At 36.1% G+C, this 24,904-nt stretch overlaps 1 protein-coding gene across 6 annotated transcripts in view; it reads right to left on the bottom strand.

Annotated features, from left to right (window-relative positions):
• Positions 1 to 24,904, bottom strand: part of grik4 (glutamate receptor, ionotropic, kainate 4) — a 647,123-nt gene that overhangs the window by 300,870 nt on the left and 321,349 nt on the right. For all 6 annotated transcript variants that reach the window (XM_087284137.1, XM_087284133.1, XM_087284134.1 and 3 more), the window contains one exon: positions 20,903 to 21,037. In XM_087284137.1, the coding sequence (XP_087140263.1) occupies positions 20,903 to 20,984 (82 nt within the window). In that variant the 5' untranslated portion in view covers positions 20,985 to 21,037. The remainder of the gene's footprint in view (positions 1 to 20,902; positions 21,038 to 24,904) is intronic.

Raw genomic sequence — 24,904 nt, 5'->3', positions numbered from 1 at the left:
ATATATATGTGTGTGTGTGTGTGTGTGTGTGTGTGTGTGTGTGTGTGTGTGTGTGTGTGTGTGTGTGTGTGTGTGTGTGTGTGTGTGTATGTGTGTCCTGTAATGTAAGTTTACAGGACATATAAAAAAAAAAAATCACAAAAAGGTTAGACTTTAAAATTCATTAAAATATTGTGAATATAGTAGCTGTAGCAGTACAAAGTTGCCATAGTACATTGCATTCTTTTAACTTGAGTTCTAAAAAGATATGTTTAAGACTTGGCATGTATTAAATCCAATGATCATTTTTTCTTGCTACTCTACCTCTGTTCATGTGCTTTTGTATTCACAGCCATTACATTGATGAAGGTCATACATAACAGCAGGAAAATCGCCACTTGACTGATATGGATGAATGTGCATACCAAAGCTATAGCAGAAAAAATAATCATACAAATATTCAATCGTCACTGAAAGAAAAATGTTTAAAAATAAATGAAAAGGTATTTGGCCAAATAAAACGTGACTAACATTATAAAAACAAGATGCATAATATAGTCTACAAGCTGAATAGGGCTTCAAAATATGATGTAGAACATTGATGCCAACCAAACACTATAAATCAAGGTTGTGCTATCCATACACAACCCTGAAAAATATTGAGAAAAATAACAAACATATTTATTTCTGTAGTTTTCTTCTACTATCAATAAAACCAAGCCAAAAAAGCAACCTTCAAATAACCAGTGGCCTGTTTGTCTGCATCTATTCATCCTGCTCCATCCGTCAAGGAGATTCTTTTGTTCCAGGACGGCTAATGATTGAAACACATTCAGGAGCATCGCGCAGCCCTAATATTCCAAATGTTCCAGCTGCCTTTGAATGGGAAAGGTTGTTTGTCAGCTCTATAGTGCACGTCGGCCGGCTTTCTCCCGATACCCATCAAGCCGTCTCTCTAGCAGTCTTGCATTCCTGCACTACAGCTCCGGCTCTCCATATCCTATACAATTACGCCAGACCTGTCTCGGGGCACCCACCGGACACAGTTAGCCTGAATGACAGGTAATGACACCCACTGAGAGATTGCCTTTTCCCTGGGCACACCATCGTCCACAGTAGGATGGCCGCATCATTGCACTGCCAGAAGAGGATATCTCTCTCCCTCTCTCTCTCTCTCTCTCTCTCTCTCTCTCCTGCTCTCTATCTAATAAGAACAGCAAATCTGGCCATATGGAAAATGAGAAGGAATAAAGGTCAGGCTTTTACAGCAATAGATACTGAAGTTATGTTCATGTGTCTGGTAACAGCAAGATTAAGAACATCATTTGCATATAACAGTTTTAGAATTATTATTTCTGCATTACAACAAATTATGTACAGTTGAAGTCATTATTAGCTACCCACCCCCTTTGAATTTTTTTTTCTTTTTTAAATATTTCCCAAATTATGTTAAACAGAGCAAGAACATTTTCACAGTATGTCTGATAATATTTTTTCTTCTGGAGAAAGTCTTATTTGTTTTATTTTAGCTTGAATAAAAGCAGTTTTTAATTTTTAAAAAACATTTTAAGGTAAAAATTATTAGCCCCTTTAAGCTATTTTTTTTTTTTAGAACAAACCATCGATATACAATGACCTGTCTAATTACCCAACCTGCCTAGTTAACCTAATTAACCTAGTTAAGCCTTTAAATGTCACTTTAAGCTGTATAGAAGTGTCTTAAAATATATAGTAAAATATTCTGTACTGTGATCATGGCAAAGATAAAATAAATCAGTTAATAGAAATGAGTTTTTAAAACTATTATGTTTATAAATGTGTTGAAAAAAAAAAACTCTCCGTTCAACAGAAATTGGGGCAAACATATACTGGGGGGCTAATAATTGTGACTTCAACTTTATATGTACAGCATTCTCAGAAAAAAAAAGGATCAAATTCTGTCTCTTGGGGTGGTACTTTGTCAAAAGATACACTTTTCTTCCTAACAGGTCCTTAATTAATTAATTTAATTAATTTAAAGGATTAATTTATTAATTCCTAAAAAGTACAAATGTGTACTCTAAAAGTACTAATGTCGATATCTACTGTAAAAAAGTGTATCTTTTTACCCCATCTATCACCATAGTGACAGGTTTTGTGTGTAAGTGTATTTTTATTTGTTTGAATAATAATAATTCTCCTTTTTTATAATCAGTGTAGATATGGTGTTGGAATTAGGAAAGAAATTAAAATGTTTTTACACTTCACGTACATTTAAATAAACAACAATATTTAGATTTTCTAGTACCGGGTTGCAGCTGGAAAGGCATCCGCTATGTAAAACATGCTGGATAACTTGGCGGTTTATTCCGCCATGGCGACCCCTGATAAATAAAAGGACTAAGCCAAAGAAAAAATGAATGAATAAGTTACATTTCAATATTACTGAAGAAAAGATAATACTATGATGCAGAATCTAATGTGTCACAATCACAAGTCACAATCGAAGTAAACACAAATTAAGTTAGGACATCTAGGGTATTCTTGTTTTAAACGAGTTATCGAAATACAGGACAGACATTTACACTCCTTAATTACTATCCCCATTGTGTAGGGCTTTTTGCTGTGAGCAAAAATTTTTCAACGTCATCAGTTTACACAGTAATGAAGTAAAAACTGTCATCCATTTATTGTGCTATTAATTGATTTGTATACTATAACATGTTAAGTCGGAACATGAAAGAAATATTGTAAAAGTAACTTCCTTAAATGTAGTAAATCAAAGCAAGTCTCTTAATCATAACATTATCTTATGCAGAATATTCAGTGGTGGAAAGAGTACTGACAAATCATCCTCAAATAAAAGTTCCATTACTTGCCCAAAATTGTATTGCAAGTAAAAGTATCTGTAGTAAATATTATTTAAAGTATGAGCACTAAGTTTTTTTTCTTTTCATTTACATGTAATTTGTACAAGAATGTGTACATGTAACATTCTGTAGTGCATTTAGTGCATTTCTGTAGTGCAATTTCAATGATCATACAATCGACATCCTTCTTTTTCTCATCAGTGTCATGCAGTCTCTGCTGCATTTACAAAGCAGTTGTGTCTTGACGTACTTCAATATAATGCAATTTAATTTCTATGTGTGTTTTGTTTAAGCAGTTTTTTTTTTTTTTACTTTGCCAAATCCCCATAGACAGGAAAAATAAAGTAATGACTGCAGGTTGAAGGAAAATAGTGGAGTAAAAGTACTGATACAGCACTAAAAATGTACTCAAGGGAAAGTAAAAGTACATATTGTTAAAGCTACTTAGTAAATTATAATTCCTGAGAAAAACGACTCAATTACAGTAATTTAAGTATTTGTTACTTTACACCACTGAGAATAATGTAACTAATTAGATTACCAGTGTAGCCACAGTCTATTGAAAACCACTTCTTTCTCTCTGCAATGAGCATTCACTGCCTGGCTTCTAAAGAATGAAAGATTGTGGATTGATTTAAATACATTGAAAAAAAACTGTTTGATTGTACACAAGGCTACCAACAGTGCCAGTGATGTGATGAAAAGTCAGACCACAGGTGGGGATCTCAGAGCTGTGGGGTCTTAAAACAGCTACTCTTGTTTATCTTTGGCAATATGAGATATACCGTGTAAGCATTAGGCGGCATGCTGTTCATTTGTTAATTCGCTATGAGCCAAGCCTGTTAGTGAATGCAAGCTGTGTCTGTGCATGACACAGTTCCTGTTGCTTGGTCCAAAATGTTCCAGAAGTATCACACACAGTCAAAAAGCAATAATATCACAACAGTAAGCAATATTGTAGCTGTGTTGTAGTTGTGTTTTAAATGGCAAGTACACAAAAATTATATATTAAAATAGAAATAGTTGTGTACAGAAGATAACAAGTTCCACAGAAATAGCTTAAAACTAAATATAAATGTTCCTAGTACATTTCCTTATTCTCTGTGTGAATCCCAGAATGTATGTATCCATTGATAAACTTTTTTTTTATAATCACTTTTGTTGCTGTTGTTGTTAGTGTTGTTGTTAGTGTTGTTGTTAGTGTTGTTGCTGTTGTTGTTTTTCTATTACATTTTTTTTCTGCTGTTGCCCTTGCAGGAAAACCACGTCCTCAAGGAACATTCAGAGAATTTTACAGGCAATCAGTTGATCTTATTGACATAGCACAGCGGTTGTCAATCAAAATCATTACTATTGTTATTGTAAAAATGCAGGCGTGGCAACAGACAATGAGTTCCACATGCAGCTTTATTTAGTGAATGGTCAGGCAGGTAGGGATGGCTAACGTGAAACTGACATGTCAACAGTGTCAAGATCCCGAAGCGCAAGGGTTTCGAAACACTGCACCTAAGCATGATCTGTAACATCCGGGTTACGTGACTAAGGTAATTAAAAACACCCAGGTCATGTGACTAAAGTGTTTTAAAACACCAGGAGACATGAATTAAGCAATTCAAAACATCGGCCATTTCAGTAGCATTTCCAGATCTTGTGTAGCCTAGTGGACTGTGAGTAACTGTGCTGCAAATGTTTTGAAATATAATCCTGACTTGTACAAATACTCATAAATGCTGACGTTTTTGTTAATTTCATTGTGAAAAAACAAGACATATTTATTCACAAAGTGTTCACAAAGTGCATTCGGATGTCAGAGCTATTTTAAAACGAAACACGTCACGACTGTGCATTTAAAACGAAAGTCTATAACTGCATCACCCTGGATTTGAACACATTATTTCTGCATGCTAGTCAGGAATTTTCACCGCTCCACTAAATCACCTGTACCCTCAACTCTACAATGTGGAGTTTAAATTTGCGTAACTGTTTCTTTGCTGAAGCTGTTCCAGAGAAATATAAACATATTCAAAAATTCGAAGCTTCGAGACATTTGCTTCAACTGTTTCAGTGTTTCACGAAGCCTCACTCTGTCCACCACTACAGGCAGGCAAGAGTCAACACAGGGACAAAACATAAATAGCAACTGCAGTACAAAAAGAGTAGTCCAAGAAACAGGCCAAGGCCTGGGCAGGCAGAAATCTATCACCAATCATCAATCATCTATCACAATCTAAAAACAGTCTAAAGGCCCGTGCACACCGTTTTCCGTCGACATTTAACAGCTCGTAACAAAATAAAGGGCGTCAATGTGATCGTGCACACCAAGGCGCAAAACGCCAGGCGCAAAAGCGTCATTTAAAAAAAAACGCCTCATGCTCATTTTTTTATTTTTGACGCGCGGCGTCAAAACCTTCTCCGCCAATCAGATCAGCACTTTTTTTTACGTGCACGAAGCTGCTGAAGTTACAGTAAACAGCACTTGGAGGCGCTCAAGCGCAAAACTGTCAATGCGTGCACATATTGAAGAAGATGCCCAGAGGCCATATGAACGTGGAGCTGCTTATTGCTCTGTGAACAATAATCATTTCTTCATCACTAGAGCTGAAGCTGCTGCTTGAACCATCCATGCTTCTTCGATTCACCAGTAACTTTATAAACAAACGTGTGAACTTCCTCTCCTCCTTTTCTTCTGTGTTATAAGCGGAAGTCAGAAGCTTAAAGTTGTGCAGCACCATCTAACGTCAAAAGAGTGATTTAGCATACTCTTCAGCTTGACGCCAGTGAAAAGCGCTTGGGTTTGAAGACTGAAAAACGTCTCGTAAAACGCTGACGATAGACGCAAACTAAAAGCGTCCCGGTGTGTAGGAGCCTCATAAACCATAATCATCATCACCAGAATCATAAACTAGACAGAGCAAAACATGGAAGCAAGGAACATGGAACATGAAGCAATACTGAGCAAGAAATGAACATCTAGGTGTCGCTTAAGCAGTCTACGTAATCAGAGAGGATAATCTGCAGGTGTGTGTGTGAAATCAAAGGGTGATCTCGAACTGGTTTGTGAGTGCCGGGCATGATGGGATTTATAGTTCGGTAAAGTAGAAGATTTGTATTATTATTATTACTATTTTTTTTTTTTTTTTGCTGCCGTTGTCCTTGCAAGAGATCCACTTTTTTAATGAGTATTAAGTTGATCTTATTGGCCAAGCCTGGTCCTCAGGACCCCCAACCCCCACCCCCACCAACTACGCAACAGGACCTTAAGAAAAATACATATTTATGTTGAATAGTTGCATTGCTTGAAGTTTAATGTGATAAACTAAACTATGTGTTACTAAACCTATTGATCAGTATTGATCAACTTATAATGCTTGTGCTAATTAAAGATATTGTTTTAATGAGCTCAAACATTATATAATACCAAGGTAATTGCAATCTAATTCCATTACTGCATTACAATACCATCACAGTACCAAAAATAAATCCTCAAAATCCAATAAAATAAAATGTTTTGTCAGGAAGAGAAATGTAAAAAGTTAAAAACTGAGGTGCTAAAGAAGAGTTGTCATATCAAGCACAGATTGTCTTTGCTGCAGATGAAAAGATATCATAGGAGCAGATTTGCAGTCTGACCCGAAGCTAAAGCACTGAAATGTTGTCAGGTTTAGCACTGAAAGCCCACATCCCACAGCTTCTCTCCCCAGAAAACACAACCCAGAGACAGCCTTTACATGCCAAAGAAAATCTGACATATGTTTGTTGGAACTTTAACCTGTGCCAAATGATTAACAACAACCCTCCAGACATGTTTTAATTTCATTTGTGTGTGTGTCGTTGCAAGACATTTCTAAATTTCCAGTCTAATAGCTGGAATAATCATATAAATTTTATAGCACGCTACTATTCTTTAATATATATATATATATATAATCACACTTTGCTATGCAGTTATAAAGACTTTAATATAGATTACATTAAAATCAAATAAAAAAGCAACATCCCAGGTATTGCAGTTTGTTTAGAGTCAACTTTTGCAATTAGATTTTAAACAATCAAACTGCAATTAAAAACGTTCCCTTGATGGTGCCAGGTTCTAATTCCTTTTATTAATTATTTCATAATTCTTTATTGCCAAAATAATTTTTTAATCATCACTTTGTAGCTTCAAATGATTTCTTCATGCAATAAATATAATAAGGCAAATAAGGTTACAACAGGTAATAGTAAATGTAATAATAATTGGACAGTGTTTAATGAAAAAAATAATGTATATGCATTCAAAAGCAAGAAAAAGAACACAGGTTATTAAATTTGTTCAATAATAAACAAAGACAGACAGACAGACAGACAGACAGACAGACTAGACAGATAGATAGATAGATAGATAGATAGATAGATAGATAGATAGATAGATAGATAGATAGATAGATAGATAGATAGATAGATAGATAGATAGATAGATAGATAGATAGATAGATAGATAGATAGATAGATAGATAGATAGATAGATAGATAAACAATTTTAGTGAGAGTAGTTTGAAACAACAAACTTGTTTTGTCTGTGTTATGTGAGTTGCAGTTCAAAAAGTATCCATGACAATTATACTATAAAGTGTAATAATAATAATAATAATAATATTGGGGAATATAATAGGGGAATCTCCTCATCCACCAGAAGTGTGCAGCATCCACCTGGATGAAGCGACGGCAGCCATATTGCGCAGGACCCCACACTACACACCAGCTGATTGGTGAAGAGGAGACAGAGTGATGAAGCCAATTATATGGGATCGTTAGGAGGCCATGATGGACAGAGGCCAATGGGCAAATTTGGCTAGGATATTGGGGTTAAACCCCTACTCCTTTTTTAAGGACATCTTAAGATTTTTAACGATCACAAAGTCAGGACTTCGCTTTAATGTCTCATCTAAAAGATGGGAGCTCACTGAGCAGTATAGAGTCCCAATCAATATACTGGGGCATTATGACCCACACAGACAGCAGGTTGAGCGCCCCCTTGCTGGTCTTACTAACACCACTTCCGGAGCAACCTAGCTTTCCAATGTGGTCTCCCATCCAGATACTGACTGGGCACAGCCTGCTTACCTTCAGTGGGCGACTATATGAGAATTGCAGAGAGCTAAATAAGGGCCTACTCACACTATGCTATACAAACCGTGCCCAGGCCCGTTTCCTGGATCAGTTGAGTAGTGTGAGTGCGCTAAATCGGGCTCAGGCACTGTTCACTTGGCCGGCCCTGACCCGGTTGGAAGAGGAGTGCCAGAGCGTGGTTTACTTGTGCTTTGGCGATGTATCCTTATAGTTAAAGTGCGCCTGAGCCCGAAAATGAAGACGAGACGTGACTTTTACAGGACTGCTTCATATGGATTTATCAATCATTCTTACTGTTCAATGAACACAAACTGTCGTAGGTTATTAAAGACGCAAACCCCTCACTGCACGACAGCTGCACCTTCAGCAAACCTCCTAATTCCTGCTATACAAGGACTTTATGATTGTTTATGAGTGTCAAAGGTGGTGAATCTGTTTGGCGAAATTTTTGGCTGCGTGCCACTGCATCCTAAGCCACTAAAATGATATAACTAAAAAAATCTCCACTGTGCTGAGCGAAAGCTCTTACTGAACAGTGCATCATCGATAACGTAAGCGTGCCGAGGCCCAAATGTAATGTAACACACACACACAATTTAGCCTACCCAATTCACCTGTACCACATGTCTTTGGACTGTGGGGAAAACCAGAGCACCCGTAGGAAACCCACGCAAACGCAGGGAGAACACTCCTCACAGAAACGACAACTGAGCCGAGGCTCGAACCAGCGACCCAGCGACCTTCTTGCTGTGAGGCGACAGCACTACCTACTGCGCCACTGCTTTGCCCCAAACATCAGTACTCCAAAGTTTAATTTGAAAATTTAAATAAGCTAACAAAAACCTGTCAATCACAAAATATAGCAAACTGTTAAGTAACCGATTAAATTAACAGATTTTTACAGAGTACTTTCACATACATATCTATATATCACCTCTGGGCATGAAAAATAAACATTTAATTTTAAACAGCGCATACTGATGTGTGTCGTGGCACAGCGGCTGCGTCAGACGAAGATACAAGGTCACTTCATACTCACAGCCTCCGGGGAGAAATTAATTGTTGAACTACATGGGGAAGTAAATAGCTGCACCTGTCGTGTTTTTGCAGGCATGATAAACGGATGGAAACTGAAGCAGCCAAATGGTCCGGTTTGGACAGCAGAAGTTGGCAAAATGGGGTTTTCGGCTGCTTATGTCCTTGTCTGGCTCTGACAGAGTAAATTACACTGGACCCTCAGTGAAAATCTGCCTCCTAATGAAGCCTGATGGCCCTGAAGTATTCCAGACTGCTTAAAATATCCAAGGCTTTGGATCAGGTCACGATCAACCTTGCGCAGAGCCTGAGTGGAGGAGCTAAACAAAAAGACTAGTCGTTGGGGACAAAACAAAGCAGTCAAACGTCATGCACATTTCCTCTAAGGACAAAAACATTGAGTATTTAAATAGCTCATCATGACTGCCTGCCACTTACTGAAGATTGGTATGAATCATAGGGGTTCAGCTTGTTCAACCATATGATCAGAAGAATGTTGACTTGCACTAAACTAGCCATCATTTATCCAGACAACACATTCACACCTTAATCATTCTGTCAAAGTCCTGGATATTGGTGCTTATTAAATTGAACATGCATCTGTTATTGCAGGTGTTGTGCAACAAAAAAGGTAGTGCTAGGCAACCTCAAGGTCATGTGTTCAAGAAATGCATAAATAATAAAATTATACTAAAAATGCAACCCAGTTTGGGAAAACATTAGACAAACAAAATGTGTGGGTTTAAATTTTTGAATAAATTTTAAACCAAAGTTGTTAAAACAGCACAGACATATAAACAGACATTTAGACAGACAGACAGACAGACAGACAGACAGACAGACAGAAAGACAGATAGGGAATGCTTTTACTCACCTTCTTAAGTTAAATAACTAATCACTTTGCACAGTGTAAGTATTGATTCTTTAATGATAGGGTGCTGGACAATGCATTTTATTAACAAGAAAAGCCATGCAGCCAACGGTCAAACAGGAGCAAACTGGAGTATAAAAAAATAGTTACATCTCGCAGTAAAGTTGTGTACTGGAGCTTCATTTGTTTTGCCACAATTAGGTGATCAGTGAGGTCCTTAGCTTTATTCCTAACTAAGCCCATTTGACTGCTTCGAGTTTTGATCAAAAGGTTTGAACACCCTCGTGGGTCAGTAAAGTGTATAGCCAAAGATTAGGCGTCTATTACATACATTTCTACAGTTTCAAAGCACTGCCCCGATCCTGCACACCAGTAATTCAACTAAAATACAATAGTAATTTATAGTAAAAATGATTTTGATGAGAGTGCATGGTTGTTTCCCTATGATGGGTTGCAGAAGGAAAGGCATACGCTAAGTAAAACATATGCCTAATAAGTTGGCGGTTCATTCTGCTGTGGCAACCCCAGATTAATAAACGGATAAGGCCGAGGAAAAAATATATGAATGAAGATTTTAAACTATACCAAAGTGTATTAGCACTTTATTTACTACTATTTTTAAAGAATGATTCAGCATACTGTAGTATAGTGTATAACGGATGTCAGCCGGCGAGTGCAACCCAAAAGTCTCACTCTCATATGCTCCTCAGAGCATTCACCTCCCATGCAGGAATCGCCAGCCTGATAAATGTTTTTGTATATTTTAGATTTTACTACAGTTATTGGTGGTGTATAACATTACTTTAACATAAAAACTACAGTAACTGGGTGATTAGTTTATATTACTATTGTTGTATTACAACAGTACATAACTAAGTTGGTTGTGAACATTTGACATTTTTGCAACACAATGCTTTCTGATACTTCCCAGCAGGGGTCCTCATCGAGCTCTGATTTGTTAAGTTTCGAGTACTGAACCCTTTTTCCATACAATTGAGTTGAATGATTAACTGGTTCAGAAAGGTTTCCCTCACCATCACTAGCATAAAGGAAATCCAAAATATAAAGTCAAAATACAGCAAAACAAACAGGAAAACCAATTTGTAATGTTCACTTGGCAAAACTAGACTCTTGTGTGTATGAATATGTGTGTGAGAAGTGAGCATAAAGTCCAGGTAATGAGTCCATGATGAGTTACTGTGTGCATGTAATCAGGGAAAATCAGGAACTGGTGTGTGAGGTGCATGATGGTATTTGTAGTCCAGTTCAATGTGTGTAGTTCTCCATCAATCTGCAAGGATTAGATTGCTGGTGATTGTGACAGATGCATGTTTTATCATAAAAAAAAAAAAATCTTTAAAAAGGCATTAATGTAAAATAATCTTATTAAATGTAACAACTCAATCAAATCTCAAAATTGAGTTTTTGTTTATTATACATACTGACAAATTATATAGAATGTAAGACATATATCAGTTACTGACCTTAGCACGTATGTATCAGTAATAGTAAATATATTAATATTGTGCCTTCCTAGATCTAATTTATACTTTTGGATAGAAGCTTACATTTTCCTATAGTTTGAATTGTTATTACATACCTGAGCTCCAAAATTGCCATGTATCTTTGTATCTACCAGAGGCCATGAACATTTCTCCTCTCACCGACCTGCAGTGTACTGCTATGGTTATATTCAGACACTGCAACGGCTATAAAGCATCAATCACTGTTTCAGCACAAACCCCCCCAGCAGGCCTAAAAAATGGCTAAGCAGCTTACCTTTCCAGCTGTGAACCAGTTGAGTTATTTACTGCCTCTCTCAAAACACACACAAAACACACGTGCATTGCACCTGCATAGATACACTCTCATACTTAAGCACTTTTACAGCTTGAAAGCAGCAATTGGTCACCATTTGAAGGCATAATAAACTTAAGAGGGTCAACGAAACCACAGAGTCAATCACCATTCTCTATTGCACATTAGGTCACGTCTGGATGCACTTTGAGAAGCAAGAAGTGACAGTGATGGCTGTCTAAGATGTTATCTGGCATAAACCGAGCTGGGTAAAATGTACTATCTAAAGCAGAATCCATAAATTTCTTTTTTCTTTTTTCTTGTTGTCCGGTTATGAACGATCGTGTGTACTTAGAGATTGAGAGGGAAGGGGAGGTGGCAGCATTGATTTTTCTTTACATCCTCATAGTTTATTATATCGGAGGCCCCGCAACTTCAATTATTCAATACACACGAGGAAAAAGTCATGAAGGCAATTCAAACTCTGAAACTTACAGCTTATCATTTTTATACCAAGACAGAGGGGATCGTTAAAAAAACATCCAGATATATAAAAGTCTATTCTAACATGCAGAAGTCATAGCATGGGGGGAAAGCATGGAAATGGATATACGAAAATATAAAAGGCAGAATGGGATTGTTAGCTCCATGGGTCAATACAGTTGTGCGAAATGCTAACCCAAAGCTCTATTAAAACACAGTTTACTTGTATGATTTCTCAGCTTAAATTTGTGATGCAACAGAAGATGATAGAGTTTGAAAATTCAAATTAAATGCAAGACGGGGACTTGGTGCTACTCACTATTTGTTGATTGGATGGAAACTGATGTGAATTTGAACTTGCTATCCAAAGTAAGGAGTTTAAGTGAACAAATGGTTTGGATAAATCAGACATGCATCACTTTAGAGAAGTTTGTTGTTTTACTGGAAGATCAGTTATGTCATCTTATTTCAATAATACTCAAGGCTAAAAAAAGTTAAACATTAGTGAATTGCTAATGAAAAGATCAGCAAGATGCATATACAGAATCTCCAGCAAATGCTTGTGCTGCACTATTATGATTTGTGTTATGATCACACATATTTAAGGCAAAAAGTGAGATATTAAAGCAGAAATTATCACAGCAAAGTTTTTATTGTAGATGCCCAACTACTCCTTTACTTTTTTCTGTGCGTTAATTGTCATAGGCATGTGCTTACAACTTTCCTACAAACATTTAAGCACTTATTTCTTAGAAATTACAACCCACAACATAAGACAGTCCTACTACATCACAGCACAATAAATAGCTGCACCTTTGTGAAAGCACAGACAATTATAACAAACAATTATAACATTTGTAATTTTCCCATATAAAAAGTAGCATTTTTCGTATTTTCTATTTGTTTTACATGATTGAAATGTTGTCCAGTTATTTTTCAGGGTAGATTAATCTATGGCTGGGTGATGATGTTTAACAGAGCAAGGAAATTTTCCCAATATGTCTGATAACATTTTTTTCTTTTGCAGAATATCTTATTTGTTTTGTTTCAGGTAGAATAAAAGCATTTTTTTTTTGTAATTTTAAGGTCAAAATTATTATCCCCTTAAGCTATATATCTTTTGATAGTCTACAGAACAAAGCTAATTGACCAAGTTAAGCCTTTAAATGTCTCTTCAAGCTGTATTGAAATGTCTTGAAAAATATCTAGTAAAAATATATACTTTCATCATGGCAAAGATAAAATAAATCAGTTATTAGAAATGAGTTATTAAAACTATTCTAAACTATGTGTTGAAAAAAAATCTCTGTTAAACAGATAATGGGGTAAATAATATACAGGGGGGCTAATAATTCATTGTGCATTGGTTGATTTTAAAATAATTGAAGGAAGCACACACTATCTACTATCTGTAATTATTTATTGAACATCAATGTTGAACAACTGAAATTAAAACACAAATTGCCTGTAAAAAATGCACTTTTTTCTTTTATAAATGAAAATAAATAACTTGCAAAATAAAGTATTTTCTGTGCTTTTCATGTTAAGAGTAAAAAAAATAAGCAGTATCTCTATTAAATAAAATAACTCTTATACACCCTGTAAAGAATAGTTTGAACAGTGCATTTCTTGCATCTCCTATAAACAATTTTTTTCATGTAAATAGTAATTTTAATGTTATGGAAAATATGCCGTCTCAAGGCATCCCTGGCGCAGCTTACAATTATCTTCAATTTAGTGCAAAGTAAGGCTCAAGAATGGGTTCATCGTCCTACCTGACCAGAAATCAAATGTGGCTGCAAAGTGGCAGCAGGAGTATAAATCAGCCTCCAACGAAGGGCTCTCTGCTTTCCCACGGCTCTCCATGCCACCCACATGTGTCAACACAACCAAATCGACCAATCACAGAGCTTGCGCTAAGTGTCGTTGCAACGTGTAGGTGGGTATGCGACTGCATAAAGGCTGCGCCAGAACATACGCATGCTCTTAATGCAGAAGTATACTGTAAATCAGCCTAAACAGAGCGGGGTCATGTGACGCCATACATGGTGGGGAAAATAATAAAAAAAAAAATCTAAATTAGGGAAAATTGGGAAAATTAGACCGATTATAGGTTCTGAATATGGATTTTGATTATTTTTTGATTAATTCCCCAGCCCTAGCTTATTCTCTCTTAAATATTCAGTGAACATTTAAGAAACCAGCCTGATCTCACAAGGAAACATAAGTATTTAAAATTTTGTCAGTTTAGTGATGAAGTAGTGAAGAAACACATTCCTAATTGGGGACAAGCTGGTGTCCCCAACGCCAGACGGTCTGGAAATGCTGTCTGCTTTTAATGGTAAAGGATGGTCCACTATGCCATATTACTGACAGGTTAGCTAACTAGTTAGGTTTCACTTTTGTCCAACATGGTTATGGGTCTGACATTTCCACACAATATCAACCCAGTTTACAACCACTACATCATTCATTAAAAAAACATCTCAAAAAGTTTACAACAAGCATATCAATAGCTGTGGCATATACAGTTGAAGTCAGAATTATTAGCCCCCCTGAATTATTAGCACCCCTGTTTATTTTTTTCCCCAATTTCTGTTTAACGGAGAGAAGATTTCTTCAACACATTTCTAAACATAATAGTTTTAATAACTCATCTCTAATAACAGGCTTAACTAGGTTACTTAGGGTAACTATGCAGGTTAGGCTAATTAGGCAAGTTATTGTATAATGATGTCTTGTTCTGTAGACTATCAGTAAAAAATATAGCTTAATAGGGCTAATAATTTGTCCTTAAAATAGCTTTTAAAAAATTAAAAATTGTTTTTATTGTTGCCGAAATAAAACAAGTAAGATTTTTTCCAGAAGAAAAAAATATTATCAGACATACTGTGAAAATTTCCTTGCTCTGTTAAATATCATTTGGGATATATTTTTTAAATAAATTAAAAATCAAAGGAGGGCTAATAGTTCTGACTTCAACTGTATAGCCATGGCATAGCTGTAGTCACCAAACCTTTTAAGCCAAAATCTCTAACCTCTGCCTTGCTGAAAAGCAAGATCTACCCACCATAAATCTGTCAGAAAAAGCAAAGATTGCATTTCCAAATTAAGGCCACACTTACACTAGTACGTTTTAGTTCTAAAATGACACTTTAGAGCGAAAACGATCCGCATCCACACTGGTGTTCCACCTAACACCTGCTGAAAAGATCTCCGTCCACACAACACCACTGAAAACCCACATTGTGTGACCGCACACACACTCTAACATGCACTGCAGCAAAAGCGGAGGTCTGAGCTCCAGGCAATCAGGGGGTACTTTGAGCCCAAAACCCCAGGTGAGAGCAGCGCATGTCGGACAGTTCATCAAGGATTTACTGATGGATTGCTTGCCTTTATTTACTATAATTTATAAACTTATTGTACGTTATACTTTTATAATAGAAATTATTTATTATTTAAACTGATATTTAGCAAAAGAGAGAGGGCATATTTCGTATTTTTCTATTAAAATGAAAGGAGGCAGTTATGTTATAGGCTGCGTTTTGTTATAAACATGCATATAATACAGATGAGGGTCATATAAATATGTAGCTACATGACACCTCAACATTTTTAGTGTCTGCTAAGGTGTTAATATCAAATTAATAATAGTCAGTTTCTTATATAATTTCTTCATTTTATTGTTAAGATAATGAAATAAACTAGCCAGGGTGATGCGAATGACATTATAAAGTACACTGTTCACTTTGAAACTTGCAAAGTCTGAACTTAATTAAAGGATGCAGAGCTGAACTTTGTGCACTTAATAGTGTGAAAAAGTTCCAATCAGATAGGTGAACGTCTGCAGCCACATCTTCATTTTCAGATGTCTCCTTTTTCCAACATCCACACTGACATGGAGCAGCAGCGGTTTAAAAAAAAAAAAATGGCCTTTTAAAAGTGGGGTAGCTTGCACAGAAAATGTAACCGTAGCAAAACTTAGGAGTTTTAAAAGTAAAATTATTAGGGATTAGTGTAAAAGGGCCTTAAGAACTTTAATTTAGCCACTTTAACTATGTAAAAGGCATTAGATTAAACTAATCAAAAAGTAAAATTGATGAAACCAAGAAAATCTGTGACAATGACACTTGGAGAGGTGAAAATGCATGGCATAATGTCTTACTGTGCGTTCAAACCGAAGGCGGTGAGAGCGTCACAGGTTGCTCTACCTGCCCTGGCGACAATGCTGTCCGCATTCAGCTCCGGCAGCGAGAGCATCAAAATTAGCTACATTGATCTTATATTTAAAGGGGGTGTTGCAGCATATCATATCAGTTACACTGCCGCATAAAAACATGCTTAATGGCTTGAAAATGTTGCGCACTTTTCATCAAATGCATTTAACTATGAAAGATAGGGTTGCATGTGGTGTGGCTTTGCTCCACTTAATTATCCAATGTGTTCACATGTCTGAAATATTCTGAAGCAGCAAAGCTGTTTTGTATTGTCGCATGAGATTCCTGCTTTTTAAAGAAAAAAATTATATATTTAATATACAATACACATCAGTAACTCTCCAGTAATTTTTTTTAATGTATGTTACTGTAAGAGAACATTGTAAATAATTAGAAATCTGGCGACCGCAGTAATCAAACTCTTGGGAACAACTATGGTCAGAACCAAAGTTCACAGTGACTAAATTCTCTGGATTATTCTCAAGTGGGACACTTCTACATCCCAACTGCTTGTCGCCAAACCGCGTCATAGCTCATAACCATAAAGTTCATTTGATTTCAACTTTCGACACCGCCACCGGCAAAGACACGTCGCGCTGTTCCTCGTTGCTGGCTCCCATTGAAAATGGATGACTTCCGGCTACTTTGGCGCTCTCGCCGCTTTCGGTGTGAATGTGCAGTCAGATTGAGACTATCAACAAATACCCTCTCATATATACAAGTACAAAAAGTAGTCACTTTACAGTGGTTTTTAAAAGGTCCTAAAAGTTCACAATGTAACTTTAAAGGTACATAGTTGTATCCAAAAAGTACAAAAGTGCACCGTTTAAAAAGGTACAACCATAGTGACAGCTAATGTACCTTTATTTCTGCGTGAGTGTATCCAAACAGCACCGCATATCTGTTTGCCTGACACCAGAATGCTATTTTGGCCTTCATTGTGCAAGCCAGACAGTGACATTGGGACAGGAGGGGCAGCCGTGTTAAATATCATCTCCAGCAGAGCAGTCAGCAGCACATCAACGTGCCGGGAAAGAAAAGAGGTTAATGCCACCTACGCTATTTACACAAGACTTCGACAGAGCCGCTTTGGTAAAAACAGAAGCCACACCTTTTAATTAATCGTCAACTAAACAAGACAGCGATGAGCCGGCTTTACTGTGGAGGTGCTTCGCTAGGTGCAGGAGGTGAGGAGACAAGGGAGAAGTGGAGGAGGAGAGCAGGGCCGCTTAATTACCCAACCATACCCTGGTAAGTCTGTTCACCGCTTGAATGACAAAGGAGATGACAGAAACAGAAGCTAATAATTGATCTACCGAAGCAGAAGCTTGTTTTGTGTGGATGAGAGCACGCTGCCTCATCTGATCCCCGAGCCGCTTGAATCAGAGGGATTGTTTCTGCAATATGCCACCAAATAAGCAGATCAATGCTCTTTCACCGAGCACAAACATCTCACAAGCACAGTGAATTAACAGCTTCACACTTCTACACACAACACACGCGCAAAACCACACGCTAAATCAGCTGGAACTAAATTTACATTTTGTGCTGCTCAATATGGCGCCAGATAGATTAGACAGCATTCTCATCTTCATTGAAAGCCCAGACCTCCATTAAATGGGCTGCTTTACTTTATATTTATTTATTTATTATTTATTTTTTGCTCTATCTTTCCTTCCGCTTTGCTTCTTCTCTTTCATAATGAAGTCAGTTTAAACAGCTATATTCATTTCCTTAATGAGGGGAAGGTCCTTTAATGCTTTTCTCCAGTGAGACAGAGACTGTGTGGGCGCTAATAAACACAACTCACAAAAACAACATCTCTTAACCGGAGTATCTGAGCCCTGTGCTAATTTTTGTTAGCATTTAATTATACTTCAGCATTATGACTGACATTATTAGAGCTCTCTCTGGGAGGATGTAATTGAAAGTAATTTTACATAAACGCTAAGTCTGAAGTGCTCTCGCAAATATAAAACATACAGCGCGATGTTTTGGACATTAATGTCACTGATGGTACAACGCCAATTGCCTTAAGAACCACATAACTGCTTTAATGCATCAAGGACTTTGCAAATAATTCACTTGGAATGCTGCAATACCTCTCTTAAACTGCTGCTTCTACTGTTTTCTGAACTGGGTAATGAGTAATTTTGGGAAAGCAACAAAACTAAGGCTGATGGTAATGGCTTCTTTGATGTTGAATATAGTTTTTTTTCTAGAAAATGATAATTCTGTCATCATTTACTTACTGTAATGTTATTCCAAACTTGCATAACTTTGTTTTTTATGTGAAAAATAAACAATATATTAAAATATTGTTATTGTTAGTAAACAAAGCCTAAACAAAACCTTAAGCAAGCCTAAAAGGGTCACTTGGAGGTAGCAAAAAATCCACAAAAAATAATAATAATGCAATAAAAATATATATATAAACTACCTTTACCTGACCACATACAATAACTTAAAGTGGTCCATTTAGAAATAGCAAATACATTGATGCAAATATGACAAAATATATTTTCTGTATGTATACAATGAGTACACTACCTGACAGAAATCTTGTCATCAATCCCAGTTGTAAGAGCAACAAATAACAACTTGACTTCTAGTTGATCATTTGGAAAATTGGCAGAAGCAAGATTTTTCAGATGAATCATCTGTTGAACTGCATCCCAATCATCACAAATACTGCAGAAGACCTATTGGAACCTGCATGGACCCAAGATTCTCACAGATATTTGTCAAGTTTGGTGAAGGAAAAAAAATCATGGTTTGGGGTTACATTCAGTATGGGGGTGTGCAAAAGATCTGCAGAGTGGATGTCAACACCAACACCCTGAGGTATCAAGATAATCACAAAAGAGGTCAAATTCTTCTGCAGGATAGCGCTCCTTGTCATACTTCAGCCTCCACATCAAAGTCCATGTAAGCAAACAAGGTCAAGGTGCTCCAGGATTGGCTAGCCAAGTCACCAGACATAAACGCTATTGAGCATGTTTTGGGTAAGAGGAAGGAGGAGGCACTGAATATGAATCCAAAGAATCTTGATGAACTCAGGGAGTCCTGCAAGAACACTTTCCTTGCCATTGCTGATGACTTTATTAATACGTTATTTGAGTCATTGCAGAGATGTATGGATGCAGTCCTCCAAGCTCATGAGAATCATACACAATAATAATTCTTTTTTCCACTGCGCAATGACAGTATATTCCATCTGTACATTATTTATGTTAAGTGACAAGACTTTTGTCTAAGCAAAGTCAGACCATACTGTCCTAATTAAATAATTAAAATTTAAGGCATCATCATATTTTATTTTGGTAAAATAATGATAATCTAGAGTCCGACCCCTGACTAAAAAAGGGACTAAGCCGAAAAGAAAATGAATGGATGGATAACTATGGTAACACTTTATTTTATAGTGTTTTTGTTATACACATACACTAAAACAGCACATTAATAACAATAAAGTATGTTGTTAATAACACTAATAACTATAAACAATTAACTTATAGTAAATATTACTACGCAAAACTTAAATATACAATTATACTGTCACAAGGACATCATAAAAAGTAAACCATAATTTGTTGACATTCAACAGCAGCTATAACTGTTTATGCATTCAGCTGTATACTGGCATTCAACACCAGAATAACTGTATGTTTTTGTATAATAGCGCAATGATTTTCCGATCATGTGAAGGCATGCATTGAAATTCAAATTCAGTCATACACATGCAGTAAGTCATGTGCAAATAACTATAGTATGCATGACTAAAATATGAAATACTCCAGGTAAAAAAAAAAAGTAGAAATAAATATTTAATATACAAGCTTGCTGGTTTGAGGGGTGAAAATAAAGAAAATTCATGTAAATACAAAATAGGAACTTTAAAATATTTTAACATACTACAGTATCATTACGTTTGGTTCATTATTTTGCTTTCTATGTATAACCCTCCTTAAATGTCATACAATATATGCAGTAAGCTGCAGATTCAGTATCCTGAACCTACATACAGTATATTGCTATACACAATAACAAACCCCAACCTCTTTTGTTTTGCTCATTATAGGACAAAAAAGGGAGCTATGAAGCAAGAATACAAAAATGCTCAATCAATGCCCTATAAATGCTTTATAATGCCTAACACAACCCTAACTAGTCATTTACAAATAGAGTTTTTAGTCATGAACAGGAATCTATTTCCTGTTCCCTAAACTAAAGTGTTACCAGAGTCTTTATTTATAGAGTGACCTCAATGAGTCAGACTTCCTCAAGTGTTACAACACCGCAAACCGTTAATTTTTCTACTAGCCTTTGTTTACGGCGTCAACATAAAACAAGCGCCGTCCACATGCTCATCCTCCTTTTCCAGTGTGTTAATTCTGGGAGTTACAGTCCGCCTTAAGGCAGCAAATCTGGTGTGAAACCCCATCACTTTAATTAACAGCGATTACAAATTACACCGTTCAGCATGAGGGCGAATGGGAGATGCAGGCCAGAGATAGCGGTGTGCTTTACAGCTTAGAAGCGGCTAGACATTTACTCACCTATTCTGAATGAGAGCGGGCCACTGGTGGCGTTTCTCACCCACATGGCTAAGAAGAGCAGAGGCGCCCAGGCTGCGAGCATCTTCTTTGACTCCTCATGGGTCCAGCCCTGGGGGTCCCCCTTCACACAGCCACCTGAAACACAATAAGCAACACAAATACTTCAGTATGATGAATGCAAATCAGTTTTTTTTCTATAATTTCCTATTTTCCTATTGCCCTATTTGTGGTGAAACATCAAATACATAGAGTAAGACATTTTAGAACAGTTTAACAGATGAATATTGCGAATGTGTAAACACCAAAATGCAGTTTTTAATTGCCAAACTGTTTTTGTAAGATCCACAAAATGTCTTTATATAATGTCTTAATTTTTGTTTTGTTTTTAACACAATTTTTTTTACTGTATGTTGTTCTATTTACACACACAACACATACACACACACACACACACACACACACACACACACACACACACACACACACACACACACACACACACACACACACACACACACACACAAACACACAAACACACACTTGTACTGGTTTTGGTGGTTTATGAAGTCAAATTTGTATAATGACATGACTTTGGAATTGCAGTGTATAAATAAAAATAATAAAATAAATAGGCCTGCCCATTACATTTTTTTACCTAAATTACAAATTTAGATTAAAGAGTAAAAAGTATTGATTGAATCCTTTTTAAGAACCAGCATATATGATAGAAAACATATGAAGAAAAAAAACATATGATTGGAAAAATCATATGTTTTTTTTCTTCCAACAAATAAAAACAGTGGGCACAAATTTAGAATAGTTTTTTTAAAGCTACATATTATGAGTAAATTAAAAATAAATATTAGAATCTATTTCATTTGCCATGAATTCTGTTTACATTCAAAATTTGCCACAGGTTTACAGTGATAGTTGGGTTTGGGTTTAGGATTAGGGTAAGGTGATATAATAACTACTAACACTACTATATTTTAGTTTTAAAACACATAACTTTTTGCTACTGTTACGTTTTCCGTCCGCACTACCCCAAAGTTCTCAAGCCCTTGAAAACGCTGGAGAGGCCATTTTTGTTTTAAACCACTGTTGCTCTGTGTCAGTGTGGATGGGGAAAACAGAGACATCTGAAAATGGAGGTGTGGCTGCAGAAATTAGCCTGACAACACAAAGTTCAGTCTTGCATTCTCTCCTTGTAAGTTCAGACTTCGCAAGTTTAATACGTAAAACCCGAGGACACGTCGGGTAAATCTTCAAAGTGAACAGTTAGCTTTACACCGTCATTCACATCACCCTGGCTACCTTGTTTCACTATCTTTACAATAAAATGAAAACATGATATGAGGAACTGACTATTTTCATTTTGATATTAACTTAATAGACAATAAAATGTTGAGGTGTCCTATCTCTATATATTTATCTAACCATCATCTTCACCGTATGCAAAACAGAACCTATAACATAACTGCCTCCTTTTCTTTTTATTGAAAAGTACGAAACATATCCTCTCTTTTGCTGAATATTAGATTTAATAATCAATAATGGCTATTATAAAAGTATAGCATACAATAAGTTTATACAATATAGCAATCAGTCAAATGTGCGGAATCAGTGTATGTGGTTACATAAACTAATATATTAACTTATCTTTGTGCTCAGCCAAAGCACGTAACAGATTCAAAAGACAGAAGAGTCATTAGATGAACACAAGATTAACAAAAATATGAGCTTTAACAACTTTAGTGAGATGACATCCAGCGGTAGATGCTTGAACTGTATGACATGCGCTGCCCTCACCTGGGGAGGTATGCTAATATAGAGTACTTATAAAAAAGACTGATAGGGATCTTAAATTCACTTATTGCTGCAGCAAATTAAACTTTCTAAACCTTTCCTGCCATCATTTGTTGAGGAATATTTGGTGTGAGTAAATGAATCTTTACGATCCGAGCAGGTATTTGTTGGGAAATGTAATTAAAGCATTCCTGTAATCGAAAAAATGTTGTGTAATTTAAAGGTATGTTGCCTTTTTATGTTCAACTTCAAGGCCATAAAACTGATCAATTCTGCACTGTGAACAAATGTTGTATGCAAGAGAAAATCCACAAGTGCATATTACGCCAATGCAATGGAGGAAAGAAACCACTTGATGTGTTATTTTAGCAACTGCTCTTTAGAGCAAGCAATCTGCACAATTTAAACCAGACAGAGATGAAGTGGTTTGAAGAACAGATTTTATGTGAATAAATTAAACAGTGAGAGATTGTGTGTGCATGAAACTGTGTAAAACTGTCTCTTCAATAATAGTGGTAGAAATTTAGCATAAGTTTACCATACATTGATGTAGCTTTTTAGTGTACTGTCGAAGCTATTTCATGAATAATATTCTATGTTTCAAAATGTTTGCGTCAGTGTGGTGCGGTGTGATTTCTATAGAGTATAGAAGAACAATTAACCTACAAGGGGGTCTGAGGATGTTTTGGGGGACTGGAGCAAGGTTATAATAGTTTTAGATTTTTCACTAGTTTTAGTTTCTATTTCGTTTTGACTTTTTGTTTTCAAATTCTGTTAGTTTTAATTAGTTTTAGATGCAGATTTATTAGTTTTTTTAGTTTCTATATTCTGAAATTATCTAGATTTAATTGAGTTTTTATTAGTTTTAGTATTAGTATTATTATTGTTTTTCTAAATAAGGATATTTGTTAGGTGCAAGATTCAAAATCAACAGAATAAACATATAATAAAAATGTATAATATATAATATTATAATATAATATATAATATAATAAAAAACTCAACCATATTTTTTTAAACCTGTATTCAGAGGACACATGAACAATATCATCTACTACTACCATCTACCTATCCTCAAATTCAAGTACAACAGCCCACAAGATAGCAGCCTTAAGTAAAATATGTGTGCAAGGCTGCTTCTTAGGTTAGATACACAGCAGCGATGGGAAGTTGGCAACATGGCAAAACAGCGATGGCAACATGGTAAAATTATGTAGTCAGCAACAGTAATTTCAGTCAGTTAAAACATCACCATGATCTGAAAAATGTCTTACAGTAAAGTTTTGCCACCCAACTGAAGCATGATTCGCTTATTTAAATTCCATTAAAACTTTCTGTTATGTCCATTCGTTGTTTTGGAAGCAACAGTGAGGACTGACTGGAGGAGAGCCAACTCGATCCGGCCAATGGCTGCAGGAGTACAGACTCTGAGGTGCCGTACGGTCAAACACCTGCAGCACGGAATAAATAGATTTACTTCTAAAAGGCTTACAGTAAGATTATGTATTTAATACATTGACAAAGGCGATTTTTGCTATAATTTTAGTTAGCTTCAGTTAGTTTTGTATGTACACAATACAGTTTCAATTAGTTCTAGTTTTTTAAAAAACTCATTTTTATTTTTATTTTAGTTAACGGCAATTTTAACATTTTAGTTTTTGTTTTTTCATTTGTTTTAGTTAACTATAATAACCTTGGACTGGAGAAGTTCTGTTATGTCCTGACATTTGTGCTTTCTTCAGATGCTTATAAACATTTGGCTAATATGTATGATAGTAGTTAATACTGCAGTCTAAAACCACTGTAAGCAGCACATACTGAGTGACATTAAATTATCAGCAGCATTTATATACAAGATTGTGATTTTGAGAAAGAAATCCACATTATATGCGTGTAACTCAATGAAATAACTGACAAGAACTTTCTATCCTATTTGTGATGGTAAGAGCTCTTACTGTGGGCCACAATAAATCCATAAATGTATGGAAAACAGGCTGAGCAGTTATTTACTGGTGCCAAAATAGGTGTGAAATATTTGCTAATCTTTCTTGTTCCTAAAAAAAAGGAATAAATAATAACATAAATACAAAAATACATATAATTGGGTGTTTTTATTTTTCAACTCCTTGTGAGGGGCGACGCAGTGGCGCAGTAGTGCTGTCACCTAGAAGCAAGAAGGCCGCTGGTTCGAGCCTC

This window comes from Danio rerio, chromosome 15 (genome assembly GCF_052040795.2).
Source record: "Danio rerio strain M-AB ecotype USA chromosome 15, GRCz13ab, whole genome shotgun sequence".
NCBI classification, from domain to species: domain Eukaryota; kingdom Metazoa; phylum Chordata; class Actinopteri; order Cypriniformes; family Danionidae; genus Danio; species Danio rerio.
This window is presented reverse-complemented; position numbering and strand designations above follow the sequence as displayed.